The sequence below is a fragment of the Mustela nigripes genome, chromosome 2 (genome assembly GCF_022355385.1).
Source record: "Mustela nigripes isolate SB6536 chromosome 2, MUSNIG.SB6536, whole genome shotgun sequence".
NCBI classification, from domain to species: domain Eukaryota; kingdom Metazoa; phylum Chordata; class Mammalia; order Carnivora; family Mustelidae; genus Mustela; species Mustela nigripes.
The window spans coordinates 91,852,744-91,868,810 of NC_081558.1; the positions used below are offsets into that span (position 1 = coordinate 91,852,744).

General features: G+C 44.9%; 1 protein-coding gene across 2 annotated transcripts in view; it reads left to right on the top strand.

Moving 5' to 3' along the window:
* Nucleotides 1-16,067, top strand: part of EPHB1 (EPH receptor B1) — a 418,928-nt gene that overhangs the window by 359,487 nt on the left and 43,374 nt on the right. For both annotated transcript variants that reach the window (XM_059390963.1, XM_059390964.1), the window contains exons 11-12: nucleotides 3,151-3,398; nucleotides 11,110-11,325. In XM_059390963.1, coding sequence (XP_059246946.1) covers nucleotides 3,151-3,398; nucleotides 11,110-11,325 — 464 coding nt within the window. The remainder of the gene's footprint in view (nucleotides 1-3,150; nucleotides 3,399-11,109; nucleotides 11,326-16,067) is intronic.

Genomic DNA, 16,067 nt, shown 5'->3' on the forward strand with positions numbered 1-16,067 from the left:
CTGTGTGTGTCGCAGGGGACATCAGAATCACCTGGGGCATTGTCCCCAACTCCACACATTGATGCAGACGTTGACGAAGATCCTGATTCCTAAAAATTCTGACCTCATCTGACTCCCAGACAGGAAGTCTCCATGAATGTGAGATCTGTCTATGAGCTAGGTCCACTGCGTTTGCGGTTCCCCACATAAGCGTTGCTGTGACAGTGACAGCACAGCTGGGGCATGGTGGTCCCTGGATGGTGACTCTAGGCAACTGCTGAGCATGCCTGCTGAGGGGCACTGGTGGGAAAAGGGCTGAGCATCGACAGCAATCCTGGCTCTGATCACAGCTGAAGGGTCCGGGGTATGTTTTCTTTGTGGCCCAGTTTCCTTACCAGTAAAGTGAGCATAATGACACCCAACTTACGAGGGTGCCCTGAGGATTAAATGAGATAAGATATGCAAAGAGCCTAGCACATTGCCTGGTACATGGTAAGTCAATAGATATCATTGTCCGGTCTCCTCCAAGAAGAAATATTACCGTATCTTTTCCTTCAACCACTGTCTTCTTACTAAAAGAAAATGTAACTTGTTATTATAGCAACAAGGAGGAAATACTAACCGATAGTCTTCAGTTGGTACATTTATCAAATGTGCAGTCTGTATCTGTATTCATTCAGCTCGTGGTTACTGAATACTCGCTAGGTCAAGGTGTCAGAAGGATGGATTTTATAGATGCACACTCATATTATAGATCACGCGTATACACATACATATGCATACATGTAGACATGTGCATGCAAATATATACACATGTGTATACACACATACTATACACAAGCACATACACACACATGTCTGACAGGTCTCCTGCTGTGAAGTACCTTTAAAGAAATTTTTACTCAGTTGAACAACAAAAAATAATGCTCATTGTAACCATTCAAATAACATAAACGGAATTAGATTAAGTTGATTGGCTTTGTTTCCCCACTCTTATTCCCAACCTTGTAGGGCAACCGTTTTTACAAAGAATCTGAAGTTAAAAATAAATTTTATGTGGATTTTTCCCGTTGTGTTCCTTTTTTTTTTTTTTTAAGATTTTAATTAGTTATTTGAGAAAGAGCAAGAGAGCACAGAGGCAGAGGGAGGAGCAGGCTCCCCGCTTTGGACTTCATCCCAGGACCCTGGGATCATGACCTGAGCCGAAGGCAGAGGCTTAATGACTGAGCCACCCAGGCGTGCCCTCCCCGTTGTTTTTCTTCTACACACACACATACACACACACACACACACACACACACTGCATTTGGGTACATACTGCGTTCACATTCTATAGCTTTTTTCCCTTTTTTTCTTCATTGAGCAAGACAGTGTGGACATCTTTTGAAGTCAGTGCGTGTGACTCATCTACTAGTTTTCCGTAGCTCCTGGTATTCCATAGGACAGATGTGTCATTTTCCAGCCATTCCCTGGCTGTGGGGCTAAAATATTTTGCTGTAGAAAGAGATGCTGAAGTGAATAGTCTTTTAAATACTGGTACTTCTACTTTTTTGGTTAGAGGAGTCTCCAGCAGGTCATAACCCTAGAGCAGACAAAGCAGAAGCAAACAGGGAACAGTAAATATGCTCTCCCCACTTTGATAGACACACCTCCCCATGCCAGGGACCACAGTGGGCACTACAAGCTAGGAACATGAACAAGACTCCATCTGACTTCAAGCAGTTTGGCAAAGCAGCATTTGATTCCTGTCGAAACCAGTGTCACACATGGTCTGTGTCCTCAGGTCCACATTGAACTCATCCTCATGGTGCTTGTGTCAACCTCTGCTCCGGCCCTAGCTTCCGATCGATCTCACAGACTCTGGAGCAGTTTCACGCAAGAAACCCTTTCCTGCAGCTCCCTTCCAGTGACTTCCACAGCAGAAAACAAAGGGAACTCCCAACCAAATCACAGAGGGGATGTTACCTTGCTTTTCTAATTCGGCCTGTCGTTGATCTGCCCCCGGTTTGCGCCATCATTTTCCTCCAGAAGCTGAAGGTGAAAGAGAAGAAGGTCCCCCCAGCAGAAAGCTGTCGTGCCCCATCTCCCGCCAGGCCTTTGCCACACATGTCAGTGCTGGGGAGATCACAGAACGGCTCTTGAAAGCCCATTTAAGAAGATTCAACAGATTTTGTAAAGCAGCTATGAAACACCAGCCACCGGAATTGTTTTTACTCTGGGTCATGGTCCCGCACAAATGTTGAAATGGTGTGGCACGCGTGGAGGTGTGCCACTCACGTTCGCTCAGAGAAACCACGGCCTGTCCAGCTGCCGGGGGTGTAGAGAGCCATTGGCTTCCAGCTTCCCTGGCTTCAGGACCTGCCTCAGGTTTCCCTGCAGAGGCCAGCTCTTCCTGGCAGCCTCGGGCAGTGACTGAGCTTGGTGGGAGGCCAGAGCCTGGGCCTTCCTGACATGGGTGCTCTGTACTCTGGAGTAGCCCAGGGGTGGAGGAAACGGACAGTCCCACAGCAGCCAGGGTGGCATGGCAATCTGGAGATCTCCTTATCCATGCCCGCTTCCTCCTTTCTTTTCATAAGGTCAGGTTTGCCTCATGGTTTGGGAGTCTGACCAGTCCTGTTCCCTCCTCTTCGATCCTGCACGGTGTCTGCTAACTTCCCTTCCTGACTTCTCAGGGTCTGCTTTCTGGGCGACCCAGTAGACGCAGAAGCTTTCAGGGCAGTGTAGGAACATAAATGCTATCCATCTCATTCAGAGCACTAAAGAACTTGAGCATATCCCCTGGCCCCTGGATGTTCTTGCGCCAGGCTCTGCTAAAAATGAATTATGGTCTGCCAAAGTGAAACTGACCATTTCATTTCAATTATTCAGCTGGGACACAAATGAAAAACCAAACGCGAGGAAAAAACAAACTCACATAGACTCTGAAATTTCATTTTAGTTACCCGAACTATTTTGAAGAACTGAGGCAAGGAACTTATATTAGTGTAACCTCTGTGTTTGCCGTGAACTGATCAGGGCCAGGATACCGTAGTTAAAATGGGAGAACACGGTTTCCATCCCTATCGCTTCCATCACAATTCCACTCTGAGCGCCACTGTGCCCACCACTGTTGTGCCCTTGTGGTTTCGCAGACTGAGAAGGAGATGGGTAATGATTGCATTCTTGTTGCAGGGGAGTTTGGAGAGGTATACAAGGGGCGTCTGAAACTCCCGGGCAAGAGGGAAATCTACGTGGCCATCAAGACACTGAAGGCTGGGTACTCAGAGAAGCAGCGTCGGGACTTTCTGAGTGAGGCCAGCATCATGGGTCAGTTTGACCATCCCAACATCATCCGCCTAGAAGGCGTGGTCACCAAGAGTCGGCCGGTCATGATCATCACCGAGTTCATGGAGAACGGTGCTTTGGATTCTTTCCTCAGGGTAAGAGCAGCTCGGGGGCATGGACGGCATGTTGGATGCAGGGAGGGGGTGTCTGCATGAGGACAGCCTGCTGCTTAGGAATCGCCCAATGAAATGTGGGTGGGCGTTGGAAATAGTAGCGGGGTTGACGGATTTGTTCCTAAAAGCATAGAACAAGAGGAGCCTGTGGAACCCTCAGTAGGAGGATAGCGTGGAGTAGGGCCTTGATAAATGCTTGTTGGATGAGTATGAGTGAATAGAGGCGGGTGAAGGATGGCCATGGGCACCTGCATGAATCACAGAGATTGAGGAGACTCTCAGCACCTGTGATGCAACTGTGTGACTCCGGCAGACACCAGTGGCCATCACTGCCTTTCCCCAGCACTGTCCTATCAGCCTGTTCCCTTCATTTGCAGCTCAGAGATAAAACAGGCTGCCCTTTCCGATGGCTGGGCCACCCACCCTCAAAGGTGGCGTTCCTGGGTGGGAGAGGAAGAGACTGTCGCAAGCTTTCACAGGTCTTCTCTGGGCTTGACTCCAAATCAGCCTGCAGCAGAGGTGTGGGGGTCCTCAAGGCTTATGGCTGGGAGATGTGTAAATGGTCATTGTCAGTCATGCTCACATGGAACCATGCTGGAACCGCTTGCCTTTCTGTGGGACAGCAGAGTGACTCAGCGGGGGTGGCAAGGACAGCCACAATGCCGGTGTCTGGGGAGTGGCAGCTGGTGGAACAGAGGTCAGCCAGCAAGTCCTGCCTTGGACCAAAGCCTCAGCTGGGGACTAGGGGGAGACTGTGAGCAGAGGGTGCATGGGCAGCATCTCAATAGAGCAGGGTCTACTGAGCAAGGACTTGTGAGGATAATACCAAGCGGCAGGCTATGTTTGTCACCAAAGCTACTGAACAGTGGCTGTGGCTGTAGATCAAAGGATCATTCAGACACTTGGTCTTGAAATATTCATGGGGTGACTCTGCGGTCACGCCCTCTCCTGGGTTCTGGGCCTATAGAATGAAAGGGACATTGCTCTGATGCTAACTAACAAGTCACCCAAGATTTCAGTGGCTCACCACAATTTATTTTGTTCATGAATCTGCAATCTGGGCTCGTTGAGGACACTTCTGTTCCATGGGGTATCAGCTGGGGCAGTTCAAGATCCGGGACCTGGAATCATCCAAAGTCTCGCTCACTCATCTGTCTGGCAGCTGATGCTGGCTGTCTGCTGGCGTCTCTCCAGGTGGGCGGCTTGCGCTTCCTCACAGTGAGCTGCGTCCCAAGAACGAATGTTCCATGAGAAGAAGGCAGAAGCTGGACCACTTTTGTAACTTAGCTTCAAATCCCATGGTACCCTTCCACCACTGTGACAGGATGCCCAGATTCGGGGTGGGCGGAAACGGGCCCCACATTTTGATGAGGACAATAACATGATGTCATCTTACACATAAGAGATGGGAGGTCCTGTTGTCCCCATCTTAGAGACTACAGCATGCCCCAGCGGTCCTTTCTCTGAGGACCCTAGTGCCCCAGGCGTCCAGCAGTCATCTGCCCGGATTCTTTATGTTTCTGTGTGTGGTGTGAAGAGGTATCATGAGCCAAGAAGAATGTAAATCTTCCTGCAGGAGGCAGGAAAAGCATTAAAGAGGACGGAGAATTAACTGATACCGAAGACTGAAGGGGAGAGGAAGCAAGCAGGTACAATGGAACAACTGAGCAGTATGTTCAAAGGCCAGAGCCAGCACGGCCTAGCTCTGTAGTGACTCAGGGCCGAGGGTCTGCAGCATGGAGGAGCTTGTCTGGAAGCTGCATTCGCCCAGACTGAAGCTACTTGAGCAGGGCAAGCACGCACTTTTGCCTCCTCTGGGTGCTTAGGCAGTAGTGGCTTATTTCTGGTGGGGGACATGGGATGACAACAGGTGGCGCCGATGTACATTGCCTAGTATGGCCTCCTTGAGGGTACGGCTTAACGCCCTTTATTCTGAACACCCCCCTTTCCCTCTGAGTACCTAACCCAGGAAGCACGTGGTAAATGCTGGTTGAGTGAAAAACATGAAAAGCCATTTCTGGCACCAGAGCGTTTGGGAATGGCAGGAAAAATGGAATCTTCCTGAGTGTACGTGGTCTCTCGTTCTTATAGCCAGACCCCTCATGTCAGAGTGGGGTATAGACCATGCTTTCCTGGGGGCATTAATTCGTAATCAGAGATCTCATGAAGACAGCCAAATAAAAGTGAATAGCAGACAATGTTAGGAGAAAAAGTATTTTCTAGAACCAGCCTCCAGACCTTTTTAGGAGCCATTTATTTCCTACGAGTCACCTGACTGTACTTCACCGAGTCACAACATGACTTGAGGACTGTGATCAGACTCTCTCCCTGGAATGTACAGGGGAATGGGGAGATTCGTTCCTAGAAGGCTGCAGAAAATCAAAACCCCGCACAGACGCTCTGCACAGGACTCCTTCCGGGTGGGGCCCAGGACATGCGGGCATGTGGGACACCAGGATTCTTCATGATGATGAAGCCCAGGTGGTGGAGAAGAGCCAGGGGCAAGTGAGGAATGCGGGAAATGGAGGGTAAGGGATGACGAGGAAGGAACGGCCAGAGCAGGCAGCGCCAGGAGGAGAGGGGAAATGAAGCGTTTCTGACTCCTCGCACGGCATGGAGGCAGGTAATCTATAAATCTAATTTCAGCCTTACTACCAAACCCTGGAGCATAGCAACATTAATTGATGTATCTGCTGCTTGGTAAAATTGAAAAGTAGGTCATCAGTGCAGTTCTGCAGGGCCCATCTTCTGGGAAGCAGTATAATTTTAGGATCACCATTCAGAGAAGAAAGGAAAAGAGTTTGTGCAACTGACTGCCCCCCGCCCCCCGGCCAACCAAACTGGTCGTGGTGCTTTACACTGGACATGGCAGCTTTGGAGAGTGGCTGCAGCTCTGGCTCCAGGTCAGTGTCTGAGAGGCTGTAAGTATGGGGGATCCAGTGAGCACATTGGACACGGCTTCTCACCACCCACGCACTGCCCCTCTCTCATTGCAAGACATAGAATCCTTACTTTCTGGAAGGATTAGAAGCATTATTATTTTTTAACTGCATGTTCAGTAGGTTCTTTATTGTCCATTTTTTAAAGTATCTGCACCATGGATTATGTAACATGCAAGTCCACAATTAAACATTTCCTTCTTGGCCCCCAAACTTAGAGGATTCAATGTGGTGGCTCCTGTATAGGAGCACCCCCTGTGGCCCTCATCAGTGTCCTTCCCATGCCATAGTCTTGCTTGGCATTGTGGTCACTGCTTGTTCATCCACAGATGGTCATAACTGGGAGACTTTTAGAAGCTTCTGAGCAATGTCAAATGTGGACATTTCTTATCATGGAGGCTCATTCATAGGCTGGAACTAGATGACCATAAGCCAGAGGTCAGGAGGAGAATATCAGATTGGATGCCCCAAGACCTCAGTTCTGCTTAGGGATCCATTGTGAGTCACCTGGTGGCCTTGAGCAAATCTGTTAACTCAATTTCCCAGACTATAAACTAAATGCTTTGAGCTGGCTGATCTTGAGAGGTAGGTCTCTTACAGTTGAAGAAGAAAAAAAAAAAAAAAATCTATGACTCATTCTCTTCAAACAAATCAAATAAGGGTTTCATTTCCTGAAGTGGATTTGTCAATGAAAGTTGAAATACCTAAATCCTTCCAGCCTAATAAAAGGACCAGCAAGTGGCTTCAGTGAATTTGCTGGAAAGCAATTTCAGCAGAAAGCACTTCACGAAGGAAAGAAAGTTTAAATGACTTCACCCAGGCCTGTATTTTTTTTTTCTCTCTATATGGTGTTTTTACCATGTGATCAGCGTGGAGGCTGATCCTCTTCCAAAGTCATCAAGAAAACATGGTCTTATATCTCTTTGGACGCTGGTGTTCCTAACTTTCAAAATTCTTCTTGGGGAGTTACACCCATGAACTGAACATAAAAGAGTTGAACACGGCAGGCGATCTTCATGTGTTTATATCTTTAAGTTTTGCCGAAATCATGAACTCAACAGGCACCATCCTGTCTTATCGTGATATGTGATTCCTCTGCAGTTTCTGAAGAAAATGTGTAGCTCTTGCAAAGTCAGCATATTCCATGGAAAAGACCCCAGATGGGAGTTAAAAGATTCCAATCAGAGTAGCATATTTGAGGCATACATGCCTCTACTTTCTATTTCTGTGACCATGGCAGACATCAATAATCAATCATGTCACTTTTTGCTACAAAGCTTATATGCAGCTTTCTTCTCCACACATTTGAGGAAGTCGTTACCATCAGAGATGGAAAGCCAGTGGAGAAGTAATTTACTATTCTGGACTTGTTTTAAGTCAAAGCTACATAGAGTGATTTAAGTCTGATCAGTTATACTTTCTGGACTTCCTTTATCTCCTCTGAAAAGCAATAGACCATCCCCTGCCTCGCACAAAGGAGGATCAAAATGTACTCCATTAAGTATGACTTGCCTTTCAAATGTCAAGAAATGGAAGAAATCGTGTTTGTTCATTAACTGACCCAAATATCCAGCCTGCATCATGAGGCCCCAGTCGTCCACTATTACAGTTGGGGTGTGGACTATCGGGGGGAGGTCTACTACAGATGCCAACCCATTGAGCTCAGAATGCACTGCAGGCGAGGTTCTCCTATGGTGATGTCCTAGTATGTCTCCAAAACACACCAGGGAGCTGTGGGAACCTGGAGTATTGGCCCCAGGTGTCCTCCATTCCTCTCACCAGCTGTCTGAGCACCTGGGCCAGCTGGTTTGTGAGACATTCTGGCCTGACTGATAATACCAGCAATCCTTGCTGCTGTCTTAGGATTTACAGGCACTGAGCCAAGCCCTTTCACATGTATTGTCCCACTTAACTTCACCAAAATCCTATGAAGAATGGACACCGTGTACTTGTTTTACAGGTGTAGGAATGACAGCTCTGGAAGTTAAGTGACTTGCCCAAGGGCATCCAGCCAACGAGCGGCAGAGCCTGGACCATAGGCTGGGTCTGTCTGTCTCCAAAGCCTGGACTTTTCACCACTTCTCTGCCTTTGTCAACCCCAGAAACTCTAAGGGTGACTGATCTAAATATTAAAACAAATCAGATAGTAAAGCTGTTCCGTGTCGCTTAAATGATTTAAAGTAGAAACAGACATATTGCCGCACATCCTTTCAACATTTCTTTTCCCAGCGTTGTTTACAATCACCACCAGTCCCCTCCCCAAAATCTATCTACAAGCTGGCTTCTTTTGGGAGACATTCATTTTTAACCACATTGTTGTCTACACTTACAGAGAGGAAGTAACAAACTGAATTGGAAAAATATGACCCTTGTGACTCTCAGCTGAGATACATTTTCTAATATAAGGAAGTTGCATGACAACTTTCTGGGGAGCGGGTCCCCAGAGATCTACTTAGAGAAAATGAATGGTGCTAGCAAGAGCCTGGCTAAGTTCTCGAGGAGGTGTTGATTGAAGTTCATTAGTGAGAAGGAGGATTCGCACCGCTCACGGCCCATCCAGCTCTCGCAGATGGGCACCATGTGCCGAACACCAGGCAGACTTTCCAAAAAAGCAGATCTGCACTTCCTTTTGGAGTTGGTTAGAAGAAAATATTGCAGAGAGAGCTTTCCAGGCAGGCTGGGAGGGGGTTAAGGTTTGAGTTAAAAGCAGCCTAGAACCTGGGATGTGTTGATCCTGGTGTGCTGGAGGCTTCTCCTCTTGTGGGTGTTTTGGGAAGAAGTGGAGGGGGGGGTCAGGTGGCTCGCTCCAGCAGATCCAGTGGCGGGACCCTGGGACACAAACCCAGGCTTACAATTTTGCAGGAGGAAGTCTTCAACATTTGTACTATGGTGGCTAGACTTTTTGATGGCTGGGGTTTTCTCTAATAACCAGGGTATCTTTGCAATCTTCCCTTTTCCCTTATTGATTGTTGCATAGAAAATGCTTTCGTAGACGCGCATGCATATTTAAGTGATGTAGTGTGTGCGACTGCCTTGTGTACCAACTCACAGGAAGCAGGTGCTCCCTAAATGGGAGCTGTGCCCACCATCTCTGCTTTCTGTGTTTCACTTGAGAGCACTGGGGAGTGGCTGCCTTGCCCTGTGTCCAGCCATACCTAGAGCAGACCCAGGGCGTTCCATCTGCTCCCACCCCTCCCCCAGTCAAAGCATCTCAGTGCCTGGGCCATGCTTTGCTTACAGAATACAACTTAGAGCCCTTCGGAAGAACAGCTGGGCCTGGACAAGAAGAGAAAATGTGTTGTTGACAGCATGGGGACCAGTGATATTACCAGTGGGTGCAGAAACCAAGACTCAGGGACTTTGGGGAGGCAGGAGGAAGGATGATTCATTCACTGAGGTGTGTCATCGAACCATGAAGGAGACTGTGAGCCCACCAATGATGGGAGAGAGAGCAGCACTGCCAGTTGGCCTGAGGAGAAGCCCTAGCTCCCATTCACTAAGAGGGTCCACATGCCAGACACTGTGTCTGTGCTTCTCTTGCCACTGACCCCTTTGCGGTGGGTGTGGTTATCCCAATGTCAAGGTTGACAGCTCTGGTAGGACCCAAGGAAGAGGCCTTAAGCATTTAATTCTGGAAACGGTGAGATGGAGCAGTCATAAATTGAGCATGTATTTATTGAACTTTTTCTATTTACATTAAAGTTCTTAGCCCTGGGAGCACTCTGGTGCCCACAATAGAGAGGGTCTTGTCTTCAAAGAGCTTAGAGTCAAGCGACAGACACAGGCAGGTGTGCACACAAACACACCCCAAAACTTGTGACGTATGCTAAGAAGAAAAATAAGAGCATGCCCTGGGGTGCCTGGGTGTCTCAGTCAGATAAACATCCAACTCTTGATTTCAGCTCAGGTCATGAGCTCCAGCTCTGTGTCGGGCTCTGTGCTCAGCAGGGAGTCTGCTTGAGATTTTTTCTCTCTCCCTTTCTCCCTCTGCCACTCCTCCCTCAAATAGATAAATCTTAAAAAAAATAAAAAATAAGAAAATGCACTACAGACAGTGAAATAGAAAGTGCTAGTTATATTTGGAGCAAGGGAATAGTTAAGGAGACATTGTCTCTGAAAAAGGGACACTTAAAGGGAGACATGAAGGCAGGTAAGTGTTGATTGTGGGGAAGAGCAGCAGGGATGGCATGTGTAGGGGACCTAAGGCCGGAAGAGCTTGGCTTAGAAAAAGACTGAGAGGTCACTAGTCACTGTGGCTGGCAGGTGAGACAGTGGCTGATCCCTCGGGGCCCCATGAGCCCTGCGAGGGAATTTGGAGCTTTTCCTTAATGCAATGGGAAGCTATTAGAGAGCTCGAAGCCAGGGAGTGGCATGGTCTGATTTATGTCTTGCAAAGATGGCTCTAGCCACTGTGTAGAGAATGGATTGGGAGGGGGGCAGGTGCGGGGAGGCTGTTACAGGTGATGGATGACGGTGACTTGGTTAGAAGGGAGGCAGTGGAGATGGAGAGGCATGGATGGCTTTGAGATGTAATTTGGAGATGGAATCGACAGGGCTTGGCAAGGAGGAGAAAGCAGAGAGTTCAAGGAGAGGAATGCGGGTGGGAGTGGGAGGGAGTGGGGGAGGGAGAAGGGCACAGTGAGCAGCATGGCTGGTCTCAGGCAGAGGCTAACAAACAGCAGGCCTATGGTACTTCAGCTTCTGCTTAACCACTGGCCCATCTTGATGCCAGTGCCCTTTGCGTCTTGTTACAGCAAAATGATGGACAGTTCACGGTGATTCAACTGGTGGGGATGCTCAGGGGTATTGCCGCGGGCATGAAATACCTGGCCGAGATGAACTATGTGCATCGGGACCTGGCTGCTAGGAACATCCTGGTCAACAGTAACCTGGTGTGCAAGGTATCCGACTTTGGCCTTTCCCGCTACCTCCAGGATGACACCTCAGACCCCACCTACACCAGCTCCTTGGTGAGTCCTTCCTGGTATTCTCTGGTAAAAACGTGGCATGAATAAAAAGTGGCTGCCCATGGCTGGGCTAGTGACCTGTGGCAGGGCACACTGGGAGGGGCTGGGACCTGAACTTTTCTCTCCACTGAGGGAGGTGGGTGCCAGATGGAGAAAACAGCTGCAGCTGGTTGTGAGGCAAGCATCTGGGCATAGGCTGTAAGGAGGGGTCAGAGTGTTCCTTGGCCAATGGGAAAAGAACATTCTGGAACAGGTGATGTGGGGGAATCCAGGCATTGGATGGTGGCATCAGAGACATCCATCAGCAGAAGTGGTTGCTGGTGGGGTTGGGTTCTGTGTTACCAGGCAGATCTTTGGTGCCCTCCTCTTCTCCAACCCTACTGCTTCCAGACAGTTTGAAGAAAGACATCTACATGATGGTTCCTTTCACATTTGTGCTTCCTGCCCAGCTTCCCCCTCCACAGCCCAAGCAGCTCTAGTCACTTACGGCCAGCACCTAGTTCACACAGTTCCAGTCAGAAACTGTAACAGGTCCAAAGCCAAGCTCCTGGTTTATTCCATTTCCCTCCCCAGTCTCTGCATCTCTGTGGTTGCACCAACTCATCTCTTGACTGAAATTTGGGAAACAGCCTCAATTGCTCTCTGCCTTGCCATCCACATCCAATCCCGCCACAACTCCCATAGGCTTAAATAAAATCTGCTCCTTTTTTTCCTTTGCTACAGTCCCCACCCTATTCCAAAGCACTGGTCTCTTTCACCTGGTCCCTTTCACCTGGTGCCTTCTAGTAGCTTCCTAACTGGTCTCCCTGGTTCCCTCTCTTCTCTTTATGTCAACTCCCAATATATTATAAAAATAAAAACAGTACAGAGAAGTAAAGGGGGGAAAAGTAACCAAGAAATCACAATTGCCCTGAAGCAGGGTCAGTAAACTTTTCCTTCAAGGCCAGATAGTAAGAATTTTAGGGTTTGTTGGCCAAGAGGCAACACAGAGGGTATTACATAGATAAATATATAACCATTTAAAATGTAACCCTTTAAAAAGATATAAATACCATTCTTAGCTCATGGGCTGCAAAAATTCAGGTGACCAGACCAGAGTTTACCAACCCATGTCCCAAAGCATCAATTTTAATAACTAGGTGCATCTCTTCTCACACTTCTCTCATTGTTCAAAATGTGAAAAATTTTATTTTGTGAAAATGGGATCATACTAAGCTCATTATTCTGTCCTGTGTGTCTGATGGGCATTCTTCCTGCCCAGCTGCTTTTCTAAAAGTCTGTGAACATTTACACTCTGCCAGGAATGTATGGTGCCCATCCTTACCAGCAGCAAAGGTGATCAATCTTTAAAAACTTCCCAAAGATGAAAAATTATACTTCATCGTGTGTAAGTTTGCATTTTCTTTTTTAAATTATTTACTTACTTTTAAAATTTCTTTTCAGTGTTCCAAAATTCATTGTTTATGCACCACACCCAGGGTTCCATGCAATACGGGCCCTCCTTAATACCAACCACCAGGATCAGGTTTGCATTTTCAACTGGTGCTAGGGATACTACTTTACTATCTTTTCACACAGTTGCTAGGATACATGTTTCCTCTTCTGTTAATTACCTGTACACGTTTTTACATATTTTTCTATTGGGTTGTTTGTCATTTTCTTAGAAATTTATAGGAAGTCTTTTTACTTTTAATTTTTTATTTTTTATAAACATATATTTTTATACCCAGGGTACAGGTCTGTGAATCACCAGGTTGTCTTTTTATATTAGGGATGTTAACCCTTTGTCTCCACATATGATACAATTAGTTCCCCTCCCCCCATCTGTTGTTCTTTTGCTATTGTTGATGATATCCTTTGGTTTCCAAAAGTAGTTAATATTCATATAGTCAATAAAATGCATCTTTTCTATGTCTTCTTGGGTTTTCTGGTTTATTTAAAAATTTCTCTCTACTGCAGGGTTATAAAGCGCTTCTTAAAGTTTTCTGTATTCTCTTACTGGAGGTTTTGCTCTATTATTTAAATATTAAATACACCTGAAATTTTTTTTTTCTCAAGGTCTTATTTTGAAGAGTTTCAAGCATACAGAGAGTTTGATAGAATTTACAGAGGGTAGCCATTGACCCACCACCTGGGTTTTAGAATTAGTATCTTGCTGGGTCTGATTTATTATATAACTATCAATCTGATCTGTCCCTCTGTCCATTCTTCATTCCATCCTGTCTTGTTGACGCATTTCCAGATTTCATGCTACTGTTGGCCATCATTATGTCTGTCTTTTTTGGAAAAATGTCTATTCAGGTCCTTTAGCCATTTTTTAAAATCAGGTTGTTTGTTGTTGTTATTGAGTTACATTAGTTCTTTATATATTTTGGATATTAACCCCTTATTGGATATATGATTTGCAAATATCTTCTCCCATTCTATAGCCTGTTTTTTCATTTTGTTGATAGTGTCTTTTGCTGTGCAAAAGTTTGATGTGGTCCCATTTGTTTATTTGTGTTTTTGTGTCCCCTGCTTTTGACACCAGGTGCAATACATAACATTGGTAAGATTAATGTTAAGGAGTTTACCATCAGTTTTCTTCTAGGAGTTCTATAGTTCAAGGTATTACATTGAACTCTTTAATCCATTTGGAGTGGATTTTTTTATATATGGTATAAGATACTGGTTCAATTTCATTCTTTTGCATATAGCTGTCCAGTTTTCCCAACACCCTTTATTGAAGAGACTGTCCTTTCCTCATTGTATAATCTTTGCTCCTTTGTTATAAATTACTTACCAGGTAGGCGTGGGTATTTTTCGGGGCTCCCTATTCTGTTTCTGTTTTTATGTTTTTTAATGCAAGTACAGTACAGTTTGATTGCTTTAGGTTTGCAGTGTAGTTGGTAATCAAAGACTATTTTCTTCCTCAAGATTGTTTTAGCTCTCTGAGGCTTTGTGTGTGTCTGTGTGGTTCTATATAAATTTTAGAATAATTTGGTCTAGCTCTGTAAAAAATGCCATTGGAATTTTTATAGGGATTGCACTGAATCTGTAGACTGCTTTGGGTAGTATGGGCATTTTAACAATATTAAATCTTCTGACCTATGAGCATGGAATAGTTTTCCACGTATTTGTCACATCTTCGGTTTCTTCATCAATCTCTTATAATTTTCATTGTACAGGTCCTTCACTTCTTTGGTTAAATTTATTCCTAAGTATTTTACTCTTTTTGATGTGATTGTAAATGGGATTGTTTTCATAATTTTTCTTTCTGACAGTTTGTTATTAGTGTATAAAAATACAACATATTTTTGTACATTAATTTTGAATCTTACAACTTTACTGAATTCATTTATTAGTTTTAACAGCTTTTTGGTGGAACATTTAGGGTTTTCTATATAAAGTATCATGTCATCGGCAAATACAGTTTTACTTCTTCCTTTCCAATTTGGATGCCTCTTATTCCTTTTTTTTTTTTTTTTTTTTTTTTTTTTGCCTAATTCCACCAGCTAGGACTTCCAAAACTATGTTGAATAAAAATGAGAAGAGTGGGCATCCTTGTCTAATTTTCTTCTACAAAAAGTTTTCAGCTTTTCACTACTGGATATGATATTAGCCATGGGCTTGTTCACATATGGCCTTTATTATGGTGAAGTACATTCCCTCTATACCCAATTTGTTGAGAGTTTTCATCATAAATGGTTATAGTTGTTGACTTTTGTCAAATGCTTTCTCTGTATCTACTGAGATGATGAAATGATTTTATCCTTCATTTTGTTAATGCTGTGTATGATGTTGATTGACCTGTAGATGTTGAACCATCCTTGCATCTCTGGAATAAATCTTACTTGATCATAGTATATGATTCTTTCAATGTATTATTGAATTTAGTTTGCTAATATCTTGTTGAAGATTTTTGCATTCATCAGGGAAGGGGCACCTGGGTGACTAAACTGGTTAAGCATCTGCCTTCAACTCAGGTCATGATCCCAGTGTCCTAGGATCAAGCCCCACATCAGGCTTTCTGCTCAATGGGACCTCTCTCTCTCTCTGCCTGACACTCTATCTGCTTGTTCTGTCTATCTCTCTGTGTGTCAAATAAATAAATAAAATATTTAATTAAAAATAATTGGGAATATTGGTTTGTAATGTTTTCTTTCTTTTTCTTTTCTTTCTTTCTTTCTTTTTTTTTTTTAGTGGTGTCTTTGTCTGGGTTTTGTACAAGTGTAATGCCACTGTCATAAATTGAGCTTAGAAGTGTTCCTTGAAATTTATTGAGAGTTTGAGAAGGATGGGTATTACATCTTCTTTGAATGATTGGTAGAATTCACCAGTGAAACCATCTAGTCCAGCATTTATCTTTGTTGGGAAGTTTTGATTACTGATACAATCTCCTTACTAGTAATCAGTCTATTCAGATTTTTCTGTTTCTTCATGATTCAGTCTCAGAAGATGGTAAAGTCTATTTATTATTTTTTCTAGGTTTGTCCAATTTTTGCTAATTATTCATAGCACTTTCTTACGACTTTTTGTTTTCTGAGTTATGAGTTATAACTTCTTCTCTTTCATTTCTGATTTAACTTATTTGAGATCTCTCCCTTTTTTTCTTGGTAAGTCTAGCGAAAGATTTGTCAGTTATGCTTTTCAAAGAATCCGGTTTTAGTTTCATTGATATTTTCTGTTGTATTTTCAACCTCTATTTCATTTCTTTATGCTCTGATCTTTATTATTTCCTTCCTTCTACTAGCAATGGGTTTCAT